This window comes from Otolemur garnettii, unplaced genomic scaffold, assembly GCF_000181295.1.
Source record: "Otolemur garnettii isolate 467f Iridium unplaced genomic scaffold, OtoGar3 scaffold00045, whole genome shotgun sequence".
Taxonomy (NCBI): domain Eukaryota; kingdom Metazoa; phylum Chordata; class Mammalia; order Primates; family Galagidae; genus Otolemur; species Otolemur garnettii.
The window spans coordinates 1,018,830-1,039,746 of NW_003852440.1; the positions used below are offsets into that span (position 1 = coordinate 1,018,830).

The 20,917-nt window shown below is 38.7% G+C and overlaps 1 protein-coding gene across 2 annotated transcripts in view; it reads right to left on the reverse strand.

Annotated features, from left to right (window-relative positions):
- Positions 1 to 1,825: 1,825 nt before the first annotated feature.
- Positions 1,826 to 20,917, reverse strand: part of RAB3GAP2 (RAB3 GTPase activating non-catalytic protein subunit 2) — a 67,903-nt gene continuing 48,811 nt past the window's right edge. The window contains exons 21-31 of one of the 2 annotated variants that reach the window (XM_023513890.1): positions 19,882 to 20,055; positions 19,677 to 19,783; positions 16,779 to 16,845; positions 13,694 to 13,764; positions 10,273 to 10,308; positions 8,817 to 8,891; positions 8,314 to 8,532; positions 4,829 to 4,918; positions 4,077 to 4,298; positions 2,961 to 3,119; positions 1,826 to 2,758 (exon numbers count right to left, since the gene is read on the reverse strand). In XM_023513890.1, coding sequence (XP_023369658.1) covers positions 2,603 to 2,758; positions 2,961 to 3,119; positions 4,077 to 4,298; positions 4,829 to 4,918; positions 8,314 to 8,532; positions 8,817 to 8,891; positions 10,273 to 10,308; positions 13,694 to 13,764; positions 16,779 to 16,845; positions 19,677 to 19,783; positions 19,882 to 20,055 — 1,376 coding nt within the window. In that variant the 3' untranslated portion in view covers positions 1,826 to 2,602. The remainder of the gene's footprint in view (positions 2,759 to 2,960; positions 3,120 to 4,076; positions 4,299 to 4,828; positions 4,919 to 8,313; positions 8,533 to 8,816; positions 8,892 to 10,272; positions 10,309 to 13,693; positions 13,765 to 16,778; positions 16,846 to 19,676; positions 19,784 to 19,881; positions 20,056 to 20,917) is intronic. The other variant, XM_023513891.1, reaches the window with a different exon arrangement.

Genomic DNA, 20,917 nt, shown 5'->3' on the forward strand with positions numbered 1-20,917 from the left:
CAAAAAAAAAAAAAAAAAAAAAAAGGCAATTAAAATGTAACATTGGTTTACTTTGATCATAGGTAAATTTCTGTAACTACGGCCAAATTCTTCTTTCTTTTTGCAAAAGTGCAAAGCATTTATAAGTTTGGTGCTATATACTTATCCCTGCCCTCCCCCCTTTTTGTAGTTTTTGGCCGGGACTGGGTTTGAACCCGCCACCTCCGGCATATGGGGCTGGCGCCCTACTCATTCCCTTTTATCTACATTTATCCTGGCCCCTCTAGTCCTATATCTAAACACAACCACCTGCAATACAGACATTATTTGAACACTTTTGTTTTCCTTCAGCATTATATACTGTAATTTAACAAGATAAACATGTACTTCAATGAAAGGTATGTGGGGATGGTGAACATGTGTCTAGGAAAACACTACTGACTACTGGCTTCCCATCCATAACTGGAGTAAGTGCCACCCACCACCCCCTCTGCATAGTCTAATTCCTCTATTTGTGACTTTTCATTGTTACAGAATGTATGCGTAAGTATTTTTCTTTCTTCCTATCATTTATTTTAAATGTCCTTCATAAAGTAGTAAAATACTTAACTGAATTTCTTAACCACACAACTCAGAATTCAATTTAAAAATTCTATGAATGTTAAATTTTAAGATAACAAATTTTAAGATAACAAATCTGACTAAAGACTCATGATTCGTGTTAGGGTTCTGAGTCATATTTTAGCTTGTTCTCAGCAATCCCCAGATTTATGTGTCCTACCAGAGTTAAGTTTAACCAGTTTTATTATCTAAAATGCTTAGTACATATCCCCTCAAAGTGATAACAGAATTGAAGATTTAATCATTAAAAATGCCTATAATTCTAAGTTTCTTTGACCAACTTCCTTAAATTCATACTACTTTCAGAGTGCTTAGAAAAATCTCAGGAAGAACTAGTATCTGAGAACATATATAACAAGTGACTATTTCTATAAAGTTAGATATTATAGAAGAATTTTAGAATGTGTCTGGGTGGGGCAGTGGAAATCTAAGCAGAGGCTGGAAGGTTGGACTATTTAAGGCCCTTTCCAATGCTGCTACTGTATAAAATGTGTGCCTCATTCAGACTCACAGGCCCTTACCCCAAATAAAATACTTAAGATGATGTTAAAAATTGATCTTGCAAGATTTTAAATAGTTATTATTAAGTTTTAACCAGTTAAATTCTTATTTGGATGTTATCTTTTAGCTCAAATATCAGGAGTATGTTCCTGAAGGACACACTTCTCCACTTTATACAGCTGCTAGAGTTGGCTTCCGAAAAGGAAGCCAAGAAACACACTTCCGTGTCACAGTGAGTTACTATGAATACCTATTGTGATCCATGACAGATAAAAACTGCACTGTGTGGCTGGCTGCATTCTAAAGATACACTGTAATAAATACTCAGTATTTGTAGCGCTTACAGCACCTTTTTACAGAGTTTTTATTTTTTTATTTGTTTGTTTTGGGAAACAGGGGTCTTGCTATCTTGCCTAGGTTGGCCTGAAACTCCTGGGCTCAAGCCATCCTCCTGCCCCAGCCTCCTGAGTGGCTATAGTGTGGTTTTAACCAATAAATACTTAGCACTTGGACTGCTCTAGGCACTATAGGGTACAAAATTAGTTGTATTTTGTCCTCGCAATCCAGCTGTGAGGTAGGTTTGCTAAAGCTGTAATATCACTAAGCATTTTTTCTGTACTGTTCCCAAGGACTGAAAACATGACCAAATCCCAGAAGTAGACATTTCTAAATACTTATAAGAAAAATAAAATTGGACTTAAAATTTTTAGTATCTTTGCCTCTGTTTTTACATAAGTTTTACAAGATAATACATTTTTACAATTACATGATACGGATACAACTTTGCAACTTGGCAAGAAGCAAATCTTAACTTACATGATTATTCTGCTGCATTGTTTGCTCTCAGATTCTCACTTTTGGCAAGTACAAGAGGTTAAGGGTTCTACTTAGTGCCCTTTCTGATAAACAGGACACTGAACCCATTCTTCTTCCTCAAGCAAGGCCATCCTCCTCTGATGGCAACAGCAGGACCTCTGGGAAAGGAACCTTTTAGCGTCCAGAATTCCCAGGGAGCAGCTCTGTATAGGATTCTAAGTATGATAACAAAAGCATCTTCTCAACATTTGTTAATAGGAGAGTGGGATGTTTCCCTCCCGCTACTGATGGTGACTGTACATGAACACATTTAATTACAACAGTAACATTTTGGATATGAAATATAGAATCTTATAAGAACATAATCTGTAAATTATAATCAATTTAAAATAGCAAAGTTTAACAATAAAGCTACCTAAGTGTTTGAATTAGAAATAAACAGTAAAACATCTGTATTAATTATACTGTAATTGATATTTGTTTATATTTTATCTTTAGTATTAACCAAAGGAGTGAAGTTTAGTCAGGATTGCACTTTTTAAAAGTTATATATATATTTATTTATTTTACAAAAGAAAAAGGAAAGACACACCCTCCATAAAATTCCAGATCTTATGATGTAAAATAACCATGCACTAATTCATGTCACAATCACACAGTGTAGGCGCCTTCCAGGAGATGAGTGTCATGAGGAAGGAGTGGACATGGCATCCACAGCGTCAATAAGGTGTAAGGCCAGACTGTACTGCCCGTGGTTTTCTGGTAGAAGCTCAATTACTTTATTTACTAGTTTGGCTGTTGTTGCGATTGGCACTTCAGTGTTCTGAAGATCCTGGGGATCCTACAAATAGGACACAAAAATAATAGTTATATAAATAAAACCCCACAATAGTTGTTGCTGACTGAGCAGTTATGACAGTTACTTCCCAATAAAAATGCTTTTGGGGGGGAACTAAGTAAATTAATATTGTCATTCCCGTTGTCTTCAGAATTATTATTATTAATAGTCATTTAAGAAAACATCTTTCTATTGCTTTCCTTACCATTGCTTTCAGCCAGGTGCAGAGCGTGGGGGGCAGCCTGGCCAGGAGCTCCATGCTTTCTTTCGTCTGGGTATGGAAAAGGGCATGAGCCAGCCTTTGCCCGGTCAACACCAGCAGCTGAGAGGCAAGGACTTCTTTGTCATGAACCTGTAGAATGGCCTAAGGATAGGAACATGGAGAAATGACAGACCTAACATTTACTTATTTGATAGGAAAAGGAGGGATTGCCTAGTTCACCGTTGAGCTATGGCAATGTACACAACCAAAGGTAAATCCAAGTCAAACTTAGTATTTAAACCTGAATTTCTGTTCATCAGCTAATTTTTCTTCTCTCGTCACCTAATTGTTCCAACCAGTATTACTGTATAATGTGCTATTTTCAAGCTTTTGACAAAGAGAATTATATTAGATCATGTCATGTCTACTTAAAACCCTACAATGGCTTCTGAATACATTTAGAATAACCATGCCAGTCTCCCCAGCCTCATCTCATCCTTCTCACCCCTTGCTTCCGATGTTTGCTCAGCCATGCTGCCTTTCTGGTTCTGGACCTAGCCAGGCTAGTTCCTGCCTCAGGGCCTTTGTACTTCTTGTTACTTCTGTCTCAAGCATGGAGTGGCTGCTGCTTATCCTCGGGGGCTCAGTTCAATTGTCATTTTCTCTGACCGCCCTCTCCTAGTAGCTCCCGTTTATCCGTATGATCCAGTTTATTTTCTCTATAGTGCTTATCACCCAATACAAACCTGAGCATGCTGTTTTGCTCCTGAGTACACTATCAAATCCATGGGGAAGGAAACTTTATTTTTTATTAAGTCATTTGTACATAGGTCATGAATACATTTATGCCATTATGGGAGTCATGGTGCTGATTATTTGTACAAATCGGAGTGCTTACATCCTACTAATCAACATAGACTTTACCTCATTTACTATACCCCTGTGCACAGAGCAGGCCTGGCACACTGTAGGAATTGATTTGATAAAGTTTTTATATTTCAATATTCTATTGTGCTTTTTTTGTTTGTAGAAGTTTTAACAAAAGGAAGAGTAAAAAGCTTATTGGAAACTCTACTATCTTTTATAATTTCAACTTAACCTTCATGGGGTCACAATTACCTCCTCTCCTAAGTGGTCAACTCCGTGGTTGTAAAGTTCCCCCACATAATGCCTTCTAACAAAATCTTCGCTGACTTGAAGGTGATGGGCTAAATCCACAGCTAGAGCTGGCCAATCTTGGTCTTTCCCGAAAGGAGCCGTTGTTGCCTCTTCTGAAGGATCTCTGTCCTTTCTGATTGAATGCTGCGCCTGGACAGCTGCACTGACCACTTTTAGTAAGAACTTGAAAATGGAGAAGAAGAGACAGAATAGTGTCCTGTGAGTATGATTCATTAAAAATATCTATTGGCTTTTCTGTCAATTATAGGGGCTTTTATGTTAAAATCATTTAATTATCAAAAAAAGAACATACAGGCCGGTATGGTGGCTCACACCTATAATCCCAGCACTTGGGAGGCCAAGGTGGGTAGATTGCCTGAGCTCACAGTCTGAGCCAGAGTTAGACCATGTCTCTAAAAATAGCCAGGTGTTGTGGGGGACACCTGTACTCCCAGCTACTTGGGAGGCTGAGGCAAGAGAACTGCTTGAGCCCAAGAGTTTGAGGTTGTTAGGAGCTATGATGCCACTGCAGTGTACTGAAAGTGACAAAGTGAGACTCTGTCTCAAAAAACCCCCAAAAAACAAACATACAATTTAAAGGGAAACTAGCTCTCAAGAATATTTTGAAATTCGGCATCCTTTTAAAGACCAAGTACATTTTTGCTTTACTTTTTTCCAAGAAACAAAGATGACATCCAACAGCTGTAACTTACCTGTTGTCGTGCAGAAATAAAATTTGGGTCCATTTCCCCACTAGGTAATAACTGAATTGAAGTTAGGTCTTTGAAGAATGCATTTTTTCCCTACAGGGAAAGAAATCAAGAAAACTGCTGAGTGTGAATTATTAAGTAGGGGAAAAGGAAAGATGAAAAAAAAATACTAAGCCATTTAGGAATAACTCACAGTTAATTTTTGTTTTCTCCTTACATAGATTTTAGAATTTTATTAATTTCTACAACAATTATCTAATATGTAGTATACAGCCTTTAAGATGGTCCCCAATGATCCCCTCCCTACTGGTATCTGTGCCTTTCTACAGTCAGTCCCTTCCTCTTGAATGTGGGCTGGTGACCTACTAGCAAAAAGCATTAGATAGAGGTGACAGCATGTCCCCTTGAAGATTAAGTTCCAAAAGGCCTGCTTCTGTTCTGTGGTCACATTCTCTCTCACTTGCTCTGGGTGAAGCCAGCTGCCATGCTGTGAACTGCCCTATGGAAAGGTACATTTGGCAAAGAACTGATTCTTGGCAACAGTCATGCTTGGAAGTCAATTACCCTATCCCTACCCCATTTTAGCCTTTAGATGAGACCAGAGCCATGGCCGGCATCCTAACTAGCCTCATGAAACACTAAGCCAGGGGCACTTAGATAAAGGGAAAACAAATTCATGACCCACAAGAAGACACTAAATTTTGAGATAATTTGCTTTGCAGTAATAGATACTACATAGTGTGTACTCTGAATCCTCTTAAAAACACTTGCCTTATTTAAAAACAGCTTAAGAGAATAGATGTTTGTTCAATGAGTCAAAACAGTATCAGAAAATAGAATTTCAGAAGTTGCTTCTGAAGGAAGGAAATGTAATACAGAACAAAGAGCACTGGCCTTGAAGCTGGAGAACCCAGGCCGGTTGCCTTGGATGACTCATCAAGTCATCCCATGTGTCTTTAGTTCACTGTCCACACCTAATCATCTATGAGTGGAGGTCATCAAGTGTGACAGCCAAGCAGGCAACAGCTATCCATCCTCCAGTGATGAACACCAGACCACTAAACCCATTACGTTTTAGACATCACTGTTTGAGAGATTTATTGCACACTCACCTACAATCTGTTACGTTTTAGACATCACTGTTTGAGAGATTTACTGCACACTCACCTACAATCTGTTTAAGTTCCCACCAAGTGGTCTTAGATGTAAGTGCTTATGGTAGTAGCAGGTACCGTTTACTGTGTCCCAGACACGCCTAATTACTTTTTGTTGAGCATGTCAATTGACCCTCACAACAACAAAACTCAGAAGGAGGCAACAGAATTACCTCCATTTTCTGAAAAAGAAAACTGGGACTAAGAAACTAAATAATTCTAATTAGCAAATGGTAGCACTGGGATTCTGTTTCACTCCCCACCCCACCACACTACCCCTCCATTTGTAAATGAGACACACATAGCGGTCTCAAGTCATCTCAGCATAAGCGTTGACTCTTGCCATCACTGTGTTGGTCCAATTCTGGAAGTATCCTAGTTTCACAAAGTCCCTTTCTGAGGGAAGCACCGAGATGGGACACTTCATTTTTCTATTTTTTGTATTTTTTTAATTTTAAAGCACCCTTTTACAATCTCAAATAAAAGATATAATAATTCATTCAAAATCTTTACTTACATGAATATAAATGATACGTAATGCTATTTCATTAGGAAGATGAAAATCTGTCATCAGCGTTCCCCTAGCCTGTCTTTCCAAATCAAACTGCTGGAATCTAAATATTAAATGTTGCTGAATAAAAACAGACTTCTCAAAACATATTATTTCTGCTTAATATATACCTTCAAGCTTATCAAGTCCAGAATTGTTCTAAATGGGCTGCCTTTGGAAAGGGCATGCCCAGTTTCCAAAACTTGAAACTGAATTTGATTCCCCTTCCATCTTTGAGCACTACACCCCGTCTGCTGTTCAGTTTCTGATTTCTCCAAATCCCTTCATGATTTTTATTACCTCCTCTGAGTCCACATCCTCAACAGCTCCTGACTTTCAGGGCTTTACGCTGGGCCATGTAACTTTCCTCTAACACCTCCTTAATTATAAATGCAGTAAACATTTCATGGTTTCCTATTATGTGCATATAGATATGGGAACACAGTAAAGAGGCAGGTAAGTTCAGGGAATGTAGCAGACAAAGGAGCTGGCCACATACAACAGCTGCTCATGACTGCTGAACATCACAAATGAACATAAGAAGTAATGAAATCTGATTTCTCTAAGGAATGGAGGTTTAACAATGGCCACAGCCAGGGTGAAGGAGATGAACAGCTGATTAAATGAGAAAGGTGAGTAATGGCGGTGGAAGCCGCCTGCCTCCATATTTCCATATTTTAGGGATTCTTAGTAGGATAATATTCCAAGGTCTCCTGCTTCACCGTACACTCACTCCTCCCCAAGGTGGACTGTGAATTTAGGAAAAGGAGCTGAACATTCTGAACAGTTCTTTGCTTTCCCTCTTTTGGGAGGAAGTCTTCCCACAGGGAGAACACATTCTCTCTCCTAGGGCCTGTACTTGAGGGGCAGTCTGCAGGGAACCCCAGCTGTGCCTGGCCTTGAGTGTGTAAGTCTCTCACACAAGGGTGAAATAGTAAACCCACTTTCCCAGAAGCCCACCTCGCTTCTATCAGTAAGATAAGTAATCAATGATATTTTTCTCTCCAATAGTCTAAATCCTATGTCTGTCTCTTGCTGACACCTATATGGGGAAGAAAAGGGTTTTACTACAGAGCAGTCAAACTGTGAAGTCTTTTACATATTCTCCTAACAAGTTTGGACAGGATCCTGCAGGAGAGCAAAAAAGTCTCAGGCATGGAACTAAAGACAGCTCTTGCAGCATGGGACTGGGGAGAGAGAAACTGGAGGCAGGGTGATGAGGAAGGGGCTGCTGTGTTAGCTAGGGAATGCTGAGGAGACCTGAACAGGGTACTGTGCTGAACAGAAGCAGACAGGATGTGAGGAGAGTTACAATGAAGTAAGTTAGCTAGAGGTAGAGAATCAGCCAGAACACTTAAGGTCTCTAATTTTTGCTAATGCACAAATGATGACATTAATCAAATAATCAAGCCACATGGAATTCAGAAGGAACAGCAAATTGAGGTCAGGGGCAGGATGGGGTGAGGGTTTATAATATATGTTAGATATAAGGCATGTGAAATCCCATAGAACGTGCAAAGAGAGACATTCAGTACTAATATACACCCCGAACTCTGGGGATAGGTCAGGCCTAGAGTGTACAAGAGGGAAAAATAAGTGTCTCCAGGAAGAATCTGGAGAAGGAGAAAGGCAGACATGAGCAAGCAAAGGGACACTCACCAATGTTGGGAATCGACCAGGCAAGAAGGGAGTTGGAACCTCACAACTTCTATTAAACAAGAACATCCAAGTCCCTACTAACCCTGCACCTCCAAAACAGCTCTGAAATCCTTTGAGGTACACACCTTACTGTCAAAAAGTGAAAGTGGCTTCACGGTCTTCAGAGAAAACCTCATGACTGCATACAAGATGGAGCACAGGACGGAATGGTGCTCCACCAGCGGGTAGTGGATGTGTTTCTGCTCCAGGGCCAGTTCCACTATGGAGATTGGTCCTTCCACAGAGAGCCAAGCATCCTCAGTATCCAGGACAGGGGCCTGCATTTCATCCCTGCTAACATCTGCCTGCGGGTTTTGAGAATGGAAGAATGTGTTCAGAATTGGAGAGATAGTTCATAAATATCCTAATGAGTTTATTACCAGCAAAGTGTAAACTCATACTCTACATCCCCTAAAATTGTAATTAAAAAAAAAAGTCTAGTTTTACTAAGAACTTAATAAGAAAACATCACTACTTTTAAGGGTTAAGTCAAAGGTTAGATGAATAAATGAAACTCTCATTAAGTCCAATGATTTTGAGAATTTTTGTATCTCAGGAGCCGTTCAGAACAGTAGTACACCTCTTTTACCTCCAATAATGTCTGAAGAAGATCCAAGCAGGAGCCAAGGAAAGATGTCATTGCTGTGTCACTCATTCCCACATCCTGTTTTAAAAAAGGAAAACAAACTGCTACAGTTACTATCAGAAAAACAAAAAACAGAATAGGACACATCTGTTAACTGACTCTGTGCTGAAAAGACAGGCAAGCACTGAAAGTCAAGGCACTGGCACATTTAAGTTCTTTCCTTAGATTATTTATAGAGTCAATCTCAAGTTAGGCTTTAAAATGTGGTATTACTATCAACTTTTTTTTTTTTTGAGACAGAGCCTCAAGCTGTCCCCCTGGGCAGAGTGCTGTGGCATCACAGCTCACAGCAACCTCCAACTCCTGGGCTCAAGCGAGTTTCCTGCCTCAGCCTCCCAAGTAGCTGGGACCACAGGCACCCGCCACAACACCCGGATATTTTTTGGTTGCAGCCGTCACTGTTGTTTGGTGGGCCCGGGCTGGATTCGAACTTGCCACCTTAGGTGTATGTGGCCGGCGCCTTAGCCACTTGAGCCACAGGCACCGAGCCACTATCAACTTTTAAAAATTAATGTTCTTTATGTATTTTGCAAAGATACATTCTCATCAGTTACTACAGATGGTGGCACTTGCATTTGATGGCCAAGTAATCATGGTACCTGGAAGATGCACATGGAAGAGTCGAAAAGTTCTAAGAAAACCGCCTGTTCTGGTTTCAGAGTATCTTTTAAGGACTGAACTAAATCCTCAGAACAAAACTAGAATCCCCAAGGTCAAGAACTAAATGCCACATCCGTGCTGTAGACAACAAATGGCTCCTGTAGACTCCCCTAAATGGGCTGCACGTAGTCTTTTTTAAACTAACCACCAATAAATTCCTCACATCCCCAAAGTAAATAATTCGGGGAGTGTGCGCACATACAACCACTCTCAGGGACATACCAGAAGAATTCTCCAGCAATGGGGATTTTTTGAAACTAAAGGCCTATGACAACTGGATTCATGTCCCAGTATTTCTTAATGATGTTTGTAATAATATTTCACATTTCTCAACAAAAGTTAGCAGTGTTAATCACTGGCCTCAAATACAAACCCAGTATCTGTAATTTGGAAGATTATTTAAGACTAATGTTGCATTTGTACAATGGTTCTTATTATATGTAGGTAAATCAAATTCACTACTCAGATGGTAGCATGTTATTCGCTTGTCCACAGTCCAAAGTTGAACATATCTTATGAAAACTTAGCTTAAGCACACTAACAATTTGGAAAGGTAAATTAAAATTGGCAATAGTTCACGATCAGTTTCCTTAACAGAAGTATTCTCTTTTCATTTTTGTTATCTCTTGATATGTCATCAAATTGGTAAAAAATCAAAGTTCACCCCTACAGTTAATAAGGTACACTATATAAGGTCCAGGATTAATGACTATAATTGTAGTTACAAGAGATTACTTACCCTTCGGCATAACCTATCCTTTGGTGATTTTCCAACCTAAAATAAAAAGACAAAATGCTGAAATATTTAATAATTTGAATAAAAGGCATTCCCATGGTATGCAAAGTAAAAAGTAACCAAATTTAAAAACTATACATGCAGCAATAAATAAATGTGATGACTTTTTATTAATTTTCTTCTATCGACTGTAGAGGCAATAATTTTGTGGCAGAACTTAAGTATATCAAATAAGGCTCACAAATAATCCTTTAAAAAATAAATTATATATTTTTGAACTTATTAAATAAGAAAAAAAATTATTTTAAAATTGATCCTCACTTTGTGCAGCCAAATAACTGTACTGCTTTAAAACCCAGAACCAAACTTGAGGCTATTAATAAAAATCTCCTATGAATTTTGCTAGTTGATAAAGGCACACAATACAGGATGTCCCAAAAGTCATCCCTAAAGTTGCCATACATAGAGAAAATGGGAAATTATGACTGAATGTACCTTTATGTATTTATTTATTTATTTATTTTTGAGACAGAGTCTCACTTGGTCACCCTTGGTAGAGTGCTGTAGCTTCTTAGCTCACAGCAACCTCAAGTGATCCTCTTGCCTCAGCCTCCCAGGTAGCTGGAACTACAGTTGTCCACCATAACACCCGCCTATTTTTTTAAGAGATGGGGTCTCCCTCTGGCTCAAGCTGGTATTGAACCTGTGAGGTCAGGCAATCCACCCACCTTGGCCTTCCAAGGGCTAGGATTACAGGCATAAGCCACCAAGACCAGCCTAAATGTACCTTTATTTACAAAATATTCATTACAAATTTTATAAACATACGGCCAACAAGCAGAGGATATTTTGTAAATAAAGACGCATTTAGCCACAATTTCTCATCTTCCTTATGTTTGGCAACTTTAGGGGCATCCTGTAGTTTGAAATGGTCAGAAAGAAGGAAAAGCACGCTCCAGCAGACAGGAGTGGTCTTCCCAGCTAAGAACAATTTCCTTTAGTAAGTACTTACCAAGGTTCTACTGCCTAGGACTACAGAGCAAAAAGTGGGAGGTAAAAGTTCTTCCTCAGAACATCATTTGCTAAGACGAGTTACTCACAAGCGTGGAAAAGGGACTTCAGTACAGAAGACTCTTCACCTCACTACCTCTCCTGAGATTACTACGATAGCCTTTGAAGAGTCAACCTCAGCTCGCTGCAATTCCAAAATACTTCATCTGCTGTCAGAATAATCTTTTTAAACACAAGTCTGAGTGTATAATTCTTTTGCTTAAAAGTGTCCCAATGTTTTCAATATAAAGTAACAGCTACCATTTACTGAGCCCTTCTCGTATGTGCCAGACCCTATGTGAGCAGTTTATACCTATTACAAAATCCAGAACCCACCACCTGCACGGAATATTTTTCCTTTCAGCTTCTGTTTTCTTCTTCCGTTCCAGCCACACTAAGCTGCAGTTCTCTGATTCTAAACCAACTGACTCATGTCTCCAAGTCTTTTTGCTGGAATATATTTTCTATTCACCTACTTCTTACTGGTTCACACATACTTATTCCCCCAAATTCAAGTCAAAGCCCTCCATTTTCCTTGTTGTTCTTTTTCTTTCTTTTTTCTGGCCGGGGCTGGGTTTGAACCCACCACCTCCAGTATTTGGGGCTGGCGCCCTACTCCTTTGAGCCACAGGTGCCACCCTGTTCTTTACTTTTTCTTCTAAGTTCCCCAAACTTCCTTTTGTCTATTCACATTTCTTTTAGGCCAAGAGTGCGACTTTCATCTACTCAATCACAGAATCTAGCACAGTTCTGGCACCTCAAAGATAACACATTATAATAGGTATTTGTTGAATGAATAATCACAAATCTGTTTCCTAGTTCAAGAGTGTTTTTACCCAAATCAAAGTAGCAGGAATCTAACGTGACTATGGATGTAAGAATGCCGTGAAATTGTAAATAGTAACACACATACAAATTACTTTTTATTTTTATTCTCCTAAAAGTGGGGTGGTCATCATTTGAACCCAGGAGTTCAAGACCAGCTTGAGCAAGTACAAGACCTCATCTCTACTAAAAATAGAAAAAACAAGCTGGGTGTGGTGATTTGCCCCTGTAGTCCCAAATATTTAGGAGGCTGCAGTAGGAGGATCACTTAAGCCCAGGAGTCTGAGGTTGCAGTGAGCTGTAACAATGCCACCTCACTCTAGCCTGAGTGACAGAGCAAGACTCTGTCTCAAAAAATAGGAGATTATAAAGGCTAAAAGAAGTGAGCTCCAAGAAAGTAGTAATCAGACAAGGAACTTGGACAAAAGGAAAGAATGTTTAGATTTCACTAGAGAAACGGTATCAACAACACTAATGAAAACATTTCCATGGGGACCTGTGGCCTAAAGTGAGTTTGAGTTGTAGCACTATTTATATTGTAGGAATGGCTGACACTGTACATTTAAAAGATTATGTTGTCATTACTGTGTTAATTCTCTTGACATCCACTTAAATGATGCCAGATTAACCTACAGTCTCGAGTGTCCTGTAAAATACACTAACTAGTTCCCTGCCCCTGAGCTTGAAGCTAGGCAGCTTACTGTTTAGTAGGTTAGCAGCTTCTGCTCCTACCAGCTGAGTTCTGTATGTTTGTTCTCCAAGTTACTTATGTTGGTTGTACATATGACTGTAATTATGAAATTAACTGATAAAATACAAATGAGAGAAAGAGGAGTTATTCATATGAATGCTATGTTGAATGCTTTAAAAAGATTTATAGAGGAGAATAACTCCTAGGTCTGCTGGCTTAGATAGAAGGAAAACAACTAAATTATAGTAATCTAAAGATTTTTGGACTTAGATTATAACACAACTTTAAAGAAAAAGAATACAGACAGGATAAACAATGCATTATGGGTGAGGTTTATGAAGGAAAACCAAAGTAGAGCTGCCATCAACTTCATTCAAAAAAATATTTTGGCCATATATCCAAAGATTGGTTACTAAGAGTACGTTTGCATGTCTGAACTAAAAATAAAATGTAAAATTCTTGCTTGAATCAACCACCAGTGTTAACCTCTATTGTTACTACTATCTTTCTGATGATTTAGGGCTTTCCTTCATGTCATTAAAATGCCAGTACTGGGAATTACATTTAACTGAACATGAATAAAATGCAGTACCAAATGAAAGCCTGGCAGGTGTGGGGGTGCACCCATTGGACCCAGCTACTCAGGATGCTGAGGTGGAAAGATCATGAGCCCAGGAGTTTGAGGCTGCAGTGAGCTATGACAATATCATTGTACTCCAGCATGAATAAGACCACCTCATCTCAAATTTAAAAATAAAAGTCTCATAGGGCCCAATATAAACATTTTTTCTATTAATCAGTTAATTAAGAGAACCATATAAACAAGAAGTCAGTACATGAAATTTAGAATTACTTTACCTTATCCATTAAGTATGTAGCAGCAGAAAAACGTTTAACTAAGAATGTATTCCACATCATCAAAGCAATGCCTAGATAGCAAATAAAAGTAATATATTAAATAGAATGTTTATATATCCTCGCTTTCATCATACATAACAAATTACATACATAACAAATTCCTTAAGCTTATTAAACTACTGAGATACCATTCTTTTATCTATACTTGTGAAGTTAATGAAATATTTATTTATTTATTTATTTATTTATTTATTTATTTCGAGAGAGAGTCTCACTATGTCACCCTGGGTAGAGTGCCATGGCATCACAGCTCACAGCAATGTCAAACTCTTGGACTTAAGTGATTCTCTTGCCTCAGCCTCCCAAGTAGCTGGGACTACAGGCAATTGCCACAGTGCCCGGCTATTTTTGGTTGCATTTGTCATTGTTGTCTGGCAGGCCCAGCCTGGGTTCGAACCCACCAGCTCCGGTGTATGTAGCTGGTGCTGTAGCCGCTGAGCTACAGGCACCAAGCCGAAATCATTATCTTTAATGAAAGTCAGAACTAGGCTACAAGAATATATTCAAATGGCCAAATTAGCATTAAAAAGAGTCACATCATTCATCAAGAGAGAAATGTAAAACCACAATGACATGGCATTATACAACTACCAGAAAGGCTTAAAAATTATTTTATATGCCAATATCAAGTGTTGACAAGAATGTGGAACAAATGGAACATTCATACACTGCTGGTGGGATAATAAACTAGCAAAGCCACTTGGAAAACTGTTTATCAGTATCTACTAAAGATAAATATATGTCTACCCTATTACCGAGCAAGGCCACTGCTTTATGTAGACCCGAGAGGAATGAATACAAAGACATGTACAAGACTGCTAAGAACAGCTTTATTCATAATAGACAAACACTGGAGGCAATGTCAGTGTCTATCAATTTTTTAAAATATGTAACCACCAACTAAAGTAATATCTAAAAAAGTATTAAAAAAAAAAAAAAAGGCCAGGTTCCATGGCCCATGCCTGTAATCCCAGCACTTTGGGTGGCAGAGGCAGGAGGATTGCTTGAGCTCAGGAGTTTGAGGCCAGCCTGAGACAGTCCCAATCTCTACAAAATGGAAAAATGAGTCAGCTGTGGTGGCAGATGCCTGCAGTCCTAGCTAGTCAGGTAGCTGAGGCAGGAGGCTCTCTTGAGCCCAGGAGTTTGAGGTTGCTGTGAGCTATGATGGTGTCCTTGCATCTTATCAGCTGGGAAACAGTGTGAAACTCTGTCTCAAAGAAAAAAAAGATAATACTTTTTTTTTTTTTTAAAAAACCAAACAAACAAAAAATCTGGGAGTTATAATTCTATACTCACTAAGCTGTGGCATTACAATTAAGTTTCTGAAGAGGTTGTCAATTAGGCAGTGTGATTATGGCATTTCACACGCTGTTACTACTACTCATATAGCTGAGTTTGTATTTAGGAGTGAGGCCCTTTGTAGGCTGTGAAGCAGCCAGAAAGCTGACTCAGTGGGTCAAGGGACACAGGAGCAAAGGCCTAACGTAAAGAAATAGTAGGCTCCGTACTTGCAGCTCAGTCCTTAGGGAGCCGGCCACATATACCAAAGTTGGTGGGTTCAAACATGGCCAAGGCCTGCTAAACAATAAAAAAATTAGCCAGGCATTGTGGCGAGCACTTATAGTCCCAGCTACTTGGGAGGCTGAGGCAAGAGAATCATTTAAGCCCAAGAATTTGAGGTTGCTGCAAGCTGTGATGCCAAAGGCACTCTACCAAGGGTGACAAAGTGAGACTCCATCTCCAAAAAAAAAAAAAAAAAAAAAAAAAAAAAAAAGAAAATAGTAGCCTGAAGTAAGTAACTTAATTTTTTCAGTAAGTCTAGAATAATCTAAAGACCACACTGTACAAATGAATCAGTGCAATCTTTTTTTCTCCTCTTGGATAAAAGATCTAAGATATGAATAAATAACTTTCAAGTTCTCTTAACATAAATAACTCCTGTAAGTTGACTTCATACTATCTGCAAGAATATGTGTGATACAGGTGACAAAGAAGTGGGTTCTTCAGAATTTATCATATACACAGAAGGTGACCCTCCAATACCCAGTCCAATATCCTAGTCTCACCACTTAGGTTGCTAACTAGCTTAATGTTTATCTCCTCCGTTAGTTCTTATGATGAAGCTGGGTGCGATGGCTCACGCCTGTAATCCTAGGACTCTAGGAGGCTGAGGCAGGTGGATTGCTTGAGCTCACGGGTTCAAGACCGGCCTAAGTAAGAGGGAGAGTCTGTGTCTACAAAAAATGGAAAAACTAGGCCAGGCACAGTGGCTCACGCCTGTAATCCCAGCACTCTGGGAGGGGTTGAGACCAGCCTGAGTAAGAGTGAGACCCCATCTCTACTAAAAATACAAAACAAATTGAGGCAAAAGGACCCCTTGAGCCCTAGAGTTGGGAGCTGCTGTGAGCTCTGATGTCACCATGGATCTTTACCCAGGGTGACAGCTTGAGACTGCCTCAAAAAAAAAAAAATTCTTATAATGAAACCTGTTTATCTATGAAGTAGAAACTGTTTATAAGTTCACTACAACAATTTGTAACATTTTATTTCAAGTAGATATCAATAATCCTCAAGGTCTCCCAGCCAACAGAGAATATTCACATTGATTAAAAGAAACATAAGATAGTTTCTAGAGCCTCATCTTATTAGGCTTTTGGCTAACAAACTTTTTCACCAAGAATTACATCTTGAGAATTTCATCCTTCTTTCCTTCTCTACCTATGAACTACAGAGGGAATCAATGATTCATACATAATAACTCCCTTAATTATACCAAGGAAGGAATAACAGTCATCTTGGGGGACAGAAGGGATAATTACTACCAGCTCCCTCTCCCCTTTCTAGATAGCATTTTCCTAAGTATTAACAATAGCCAGTTCTTTGCATATGGCAAAACACAGTAATATGGTAGGCTGTAAGACAATCAAATAAAAATTCAATAGGATGTAAATCTTTAACTTCATCTCCTGTTAAATCAGTATGCCTTTTTAAAATCAGTGATTTTTTTTAACATCTGTTTACTTACCATTCTGAACATGTGCATTAAGAATGTGCTTCAAATGTTCTATTGACCTAACAAAAAAACGTGCTTCCTTACATACAGGGAGAAAAAGGAGAGAGACAAGAAAAGAGGTATCATTTAATAGGTGTTTCCAGTATCAATGGAGACGTCTTATAGAAATTTCTACATAAACCTACCTACAATGCTGCAAGAAAAACATGGAATTATTATGTAAGGAGTAACTTTTGATAATACTTCAACTATCCCTCTTAAGCTCATATGACCTATATAGTGATTAATCCCTAGAAACTCCCAGGTATGTTTATACAGGCAAATATCTGGATTCAAATTTGCTGTGGTGTGCACATAATATTCTCTCCAATAAATACTTAAATTTCAGATGTTTTTATATACATAAATTTAATATTTATTGGAGATAATTTTAAGTATTTATTGGAGATATATTGGAGATATAAAAACTTTTGCAAATACAACTCATTCATTCATTCATCATTCAACAGATACTTGTTGAGCATATACTGTGGACTAAGCCCTGTTTGAGGTAAACAGAGATACCGTAATGAACAAGGCGGACTCAAAATCCTGCATTCACTGAGTTTACATTCTAGTAAAGGATCTAAACAATAAACATGATAAGTAATTACATTATATGTCAGCGGTTAAGTGCTAAGGAGAAAGAATTAAAACTGGGAAGGAAGTGTGAAGTATCGGAGGGGATGTTTAAAATTCAAGTCTTTTTTATAAAGGGAGTTTACAAATTAAAACTCAATTATAGTATATAATACTGATGAAACTATCAAGATCTCTGCTAAATAATTTTGTATTCTATACATAGATTAAACACACCACCACTGCCAATACATACTGTGTTGAAAATTCGCCAAAAGTAATTTTAATTGCTTTTGGCCTTATAAAGTTGTATGTGTGAAATGGTAGAATTAGAATAGGGTTTGGATGAGGCACAATTAATATTTAATAGGAAAAACAAACAGAGACAAACAAGAAAAATAGTGATTTAGTTTAAATATAAGCAGTTCTAGTAACAGCTGGTGACAACATCAATCAAAAGGTAGGTACTCTGCATGCACTTTCTCTATAAGCTGCAATACCTTTCTGAGATGACTACTATTATAGTCCCTATTTTTAGAGAAAATTGATTAAAAAAGTTCAGGCTCGGTGCCCGTAGCTCAATGAGTAGGGCACCAGCCACATACAACCAAAGCTTGCGGGTTTGAGCCCAGCAGGGGCCTGTCCAACAATAATGGCAACTACAACAACAAAAAACTAGCCGGGCATTGTGGCAGGCACCTGTACTCCCAGCTACTTGGGAGGCTGAGGCAAGAGAATTGCTTAAGCCCCAAGAATTAGAGGTTGCTGTGAGCTATGATGACACAGCGCTCTACAGGGAGACATAGTGAGACTCTGTCTCAAAAAAAAAAAAGAGTTCAGAAATGTTCCCAAAAGTCACAGTAGCTGTGTGCTATGATTAGTATTAGCAGTAAGGAGCGGCAATGGGGCTTGAAGTCAGCTTTGTCTGAGTCTACTATGCAAGCTGCCTATGGTTTATAAAGTAATGCCGTACAGCAGCACTTTCTTCCTAAAGGCCTCATTTTTAGATGTGAATCTGGAATTCATTCAGATTTTAGAAATTATGTCCTTGTTTTAGTCCTACCATTCCTTTCTTCAAGAAATGGAAAAACAACCATTCAGTAGAGAGCCTAAATATGATTACCATTCAGGATGTAGAGGAGTCAGCTGAAGAGGGTGCTTCGAGGGGTATTAAGAGGATCCCCTGTCCTAAAATCACTTTTTGGTTAAGGTTTAATTGATCCAAGACCACTCCTTTATTTAAATCACTTACATTTTTATTATCTTCCTTTAACATGTAAGTGATTAGAGTTTTTGGAGAAAGAAAGAGTATCCTTACTATTAATATACAAGCCTTATTTAACTTGCCTGTGAGAGTTCTTTTAATAGTGTACCCTCCAGTAAGGCTGTTAAAGAATTTTTGATTTGAGAGAGTAATTTACCAGATCACTGGCTAGGGAAGCCTAAGTAAAGGACTGATTGGCACAAACACCACTGTATATTTTTACACCTTATTTTATCCTGGTAACTTATTAAAAAAACTATTGGGAGGGGATCAAAAAAAATAGGCCAGAGATTCGGTGATTCACCTGAGCCAGACACTTGTCAGTAACTCATCTGGGATACCAACCCAGCCCTCCTGCCTCCTGGCTTAAGGCCTTGACCCTATGCTGCTTCCAGACTTCCACTGAACTGGGGGAGACAGTGGCTACTAAAAGTTGTGGAAAATGATGCCTGAGCACAGCTGAGGGGGCAACAAGGCTGACCCTGGAGTAACATCAACCCTGTACACAATACTCCTTTTTAGATTATTCTTCCAAGGCAAATAACAAGAGAAGTAACAAACAATGATATTTGACAACAATCAGGTTGACATCTGGATCTTTAGTCTGTCTTTTATGCTGACCACAATATTAAGAATATCCTGTTAGGTAGGTGTCATCTCATTCAAGGACTCAGAAGGAAATAAAAAATATACTTATCGTAACCTAACTAGTGAACAGGGCAAACAAAACACACTGGTTTTGGATAAAGAGGCACCGATGCTTAAACCCTGAGTTAGCAGTGTGTCCTTAAGAAAGGAACTTAACTTCTCTGAGCCCTAGTTTTCTTTAGAGTGGCAATGGTGACAAAACCTACAATTCATAGGCTTAAAGATTAGGAGGTAATATATGAAAAAGGCCTAGCACAGTTAATAGGACAGACACTACAAGAAAAAAGCCTGTATTTATAAGCTAGTCAAGTGAATAGTGCCCACATGCATACAGTGTCAACGCAGGAGTAGAATGAACATGAAAGCTGTAACAACCTTACCTCTGGATCTTTATTCCACTGAACAACATACTCCCAGCAGCAATGTGCGTGCAGCACATCCAGCTCAAGGCTACAAGGAAACTGCTCATAGGCTAGACCCAGCAAGTCTGGAAGTCAGAAGAGGGTGTGATGTTATTTTCTCCTTCACGAAAACTCAGCCACCTATCTCTACTCTGGATTTCATTTCTCATTATTTGTGTATCACCTGGTATAGTTCCTAAGTCCATCTCCACCTCTGATACCTCAAGGAAGTCTCTGTTAATACCTTCTCTGGGTTCATCTGGGTTTTCAACATCTCTTTGTTTATTAGCCAGTTTTAACACTTCAGGGCTGAAGTCTTGTTTAAATATCCACTTGGCTACACTGTCTGCAATGCCACCTACAGTTTAGAGACAAGAAAGAAAATTAAAATTTACAACTTATGCCAGTATTTGCCAATGGGAGCCAGGACAGTGCATGGTGAGCATTTCCTTATGAAGAGATCGAAGTGGCACATCCATTTCTGAGCCTGAAGGTTTATAGCCATGAGAATACTTACCACTCAACTTGAGAGATATTGCTATCACAGGACATCTTTATACTTTCAACAAATACTAGATAAATATAAATGCATGTGCACACGTTTGTATACCACATACTTTCTATGTCCACAAATTTAAAACATAACTTACCAGACATAGACGACAGAAAAAATACATCTTTAAAACATCTTTATTTAAATTATAAATGAAAGATTGTTTAGCTCCTGAGGACAACATTATATTACCTTTATTTTTTGCAGTTTTTTTTTTGGCTGGGGCCAGGCATGAACCCGCCATCTCTGGTATATGGGGCTGGTGCCCTACTCCCTGGGCCACAGGTGCCACCCTTTATATTACTTTTAATACTCAACTAAATAAAATATGTATGGGCTAAATTTAGACATAGCTAGTCAACAATATGATAGCATGCTGTTTCACATCAATATAGTACAAAAAACTGTACTTGCATGCTGGAAAACATTCAAGATGTCTAAGGAGAGTCCTGTTTATTACCTAAAACAAATTATACTTTCTTCTATAATTCACCAAAAGTATTTTTCTTAATCTTCCTTCTGATTTTTTTTTTTTTTTTTTGAGACAGCCTCAAGTTATCCCCCTGGGTAGACTGCTATGGCATCACAGCTCACAGCAACCTCCAACTCCTGGGCTCAAGCGAGTCTCCTGCCTCCGCCTCCCAAGTTGCTGGGACCACAGGTGCCC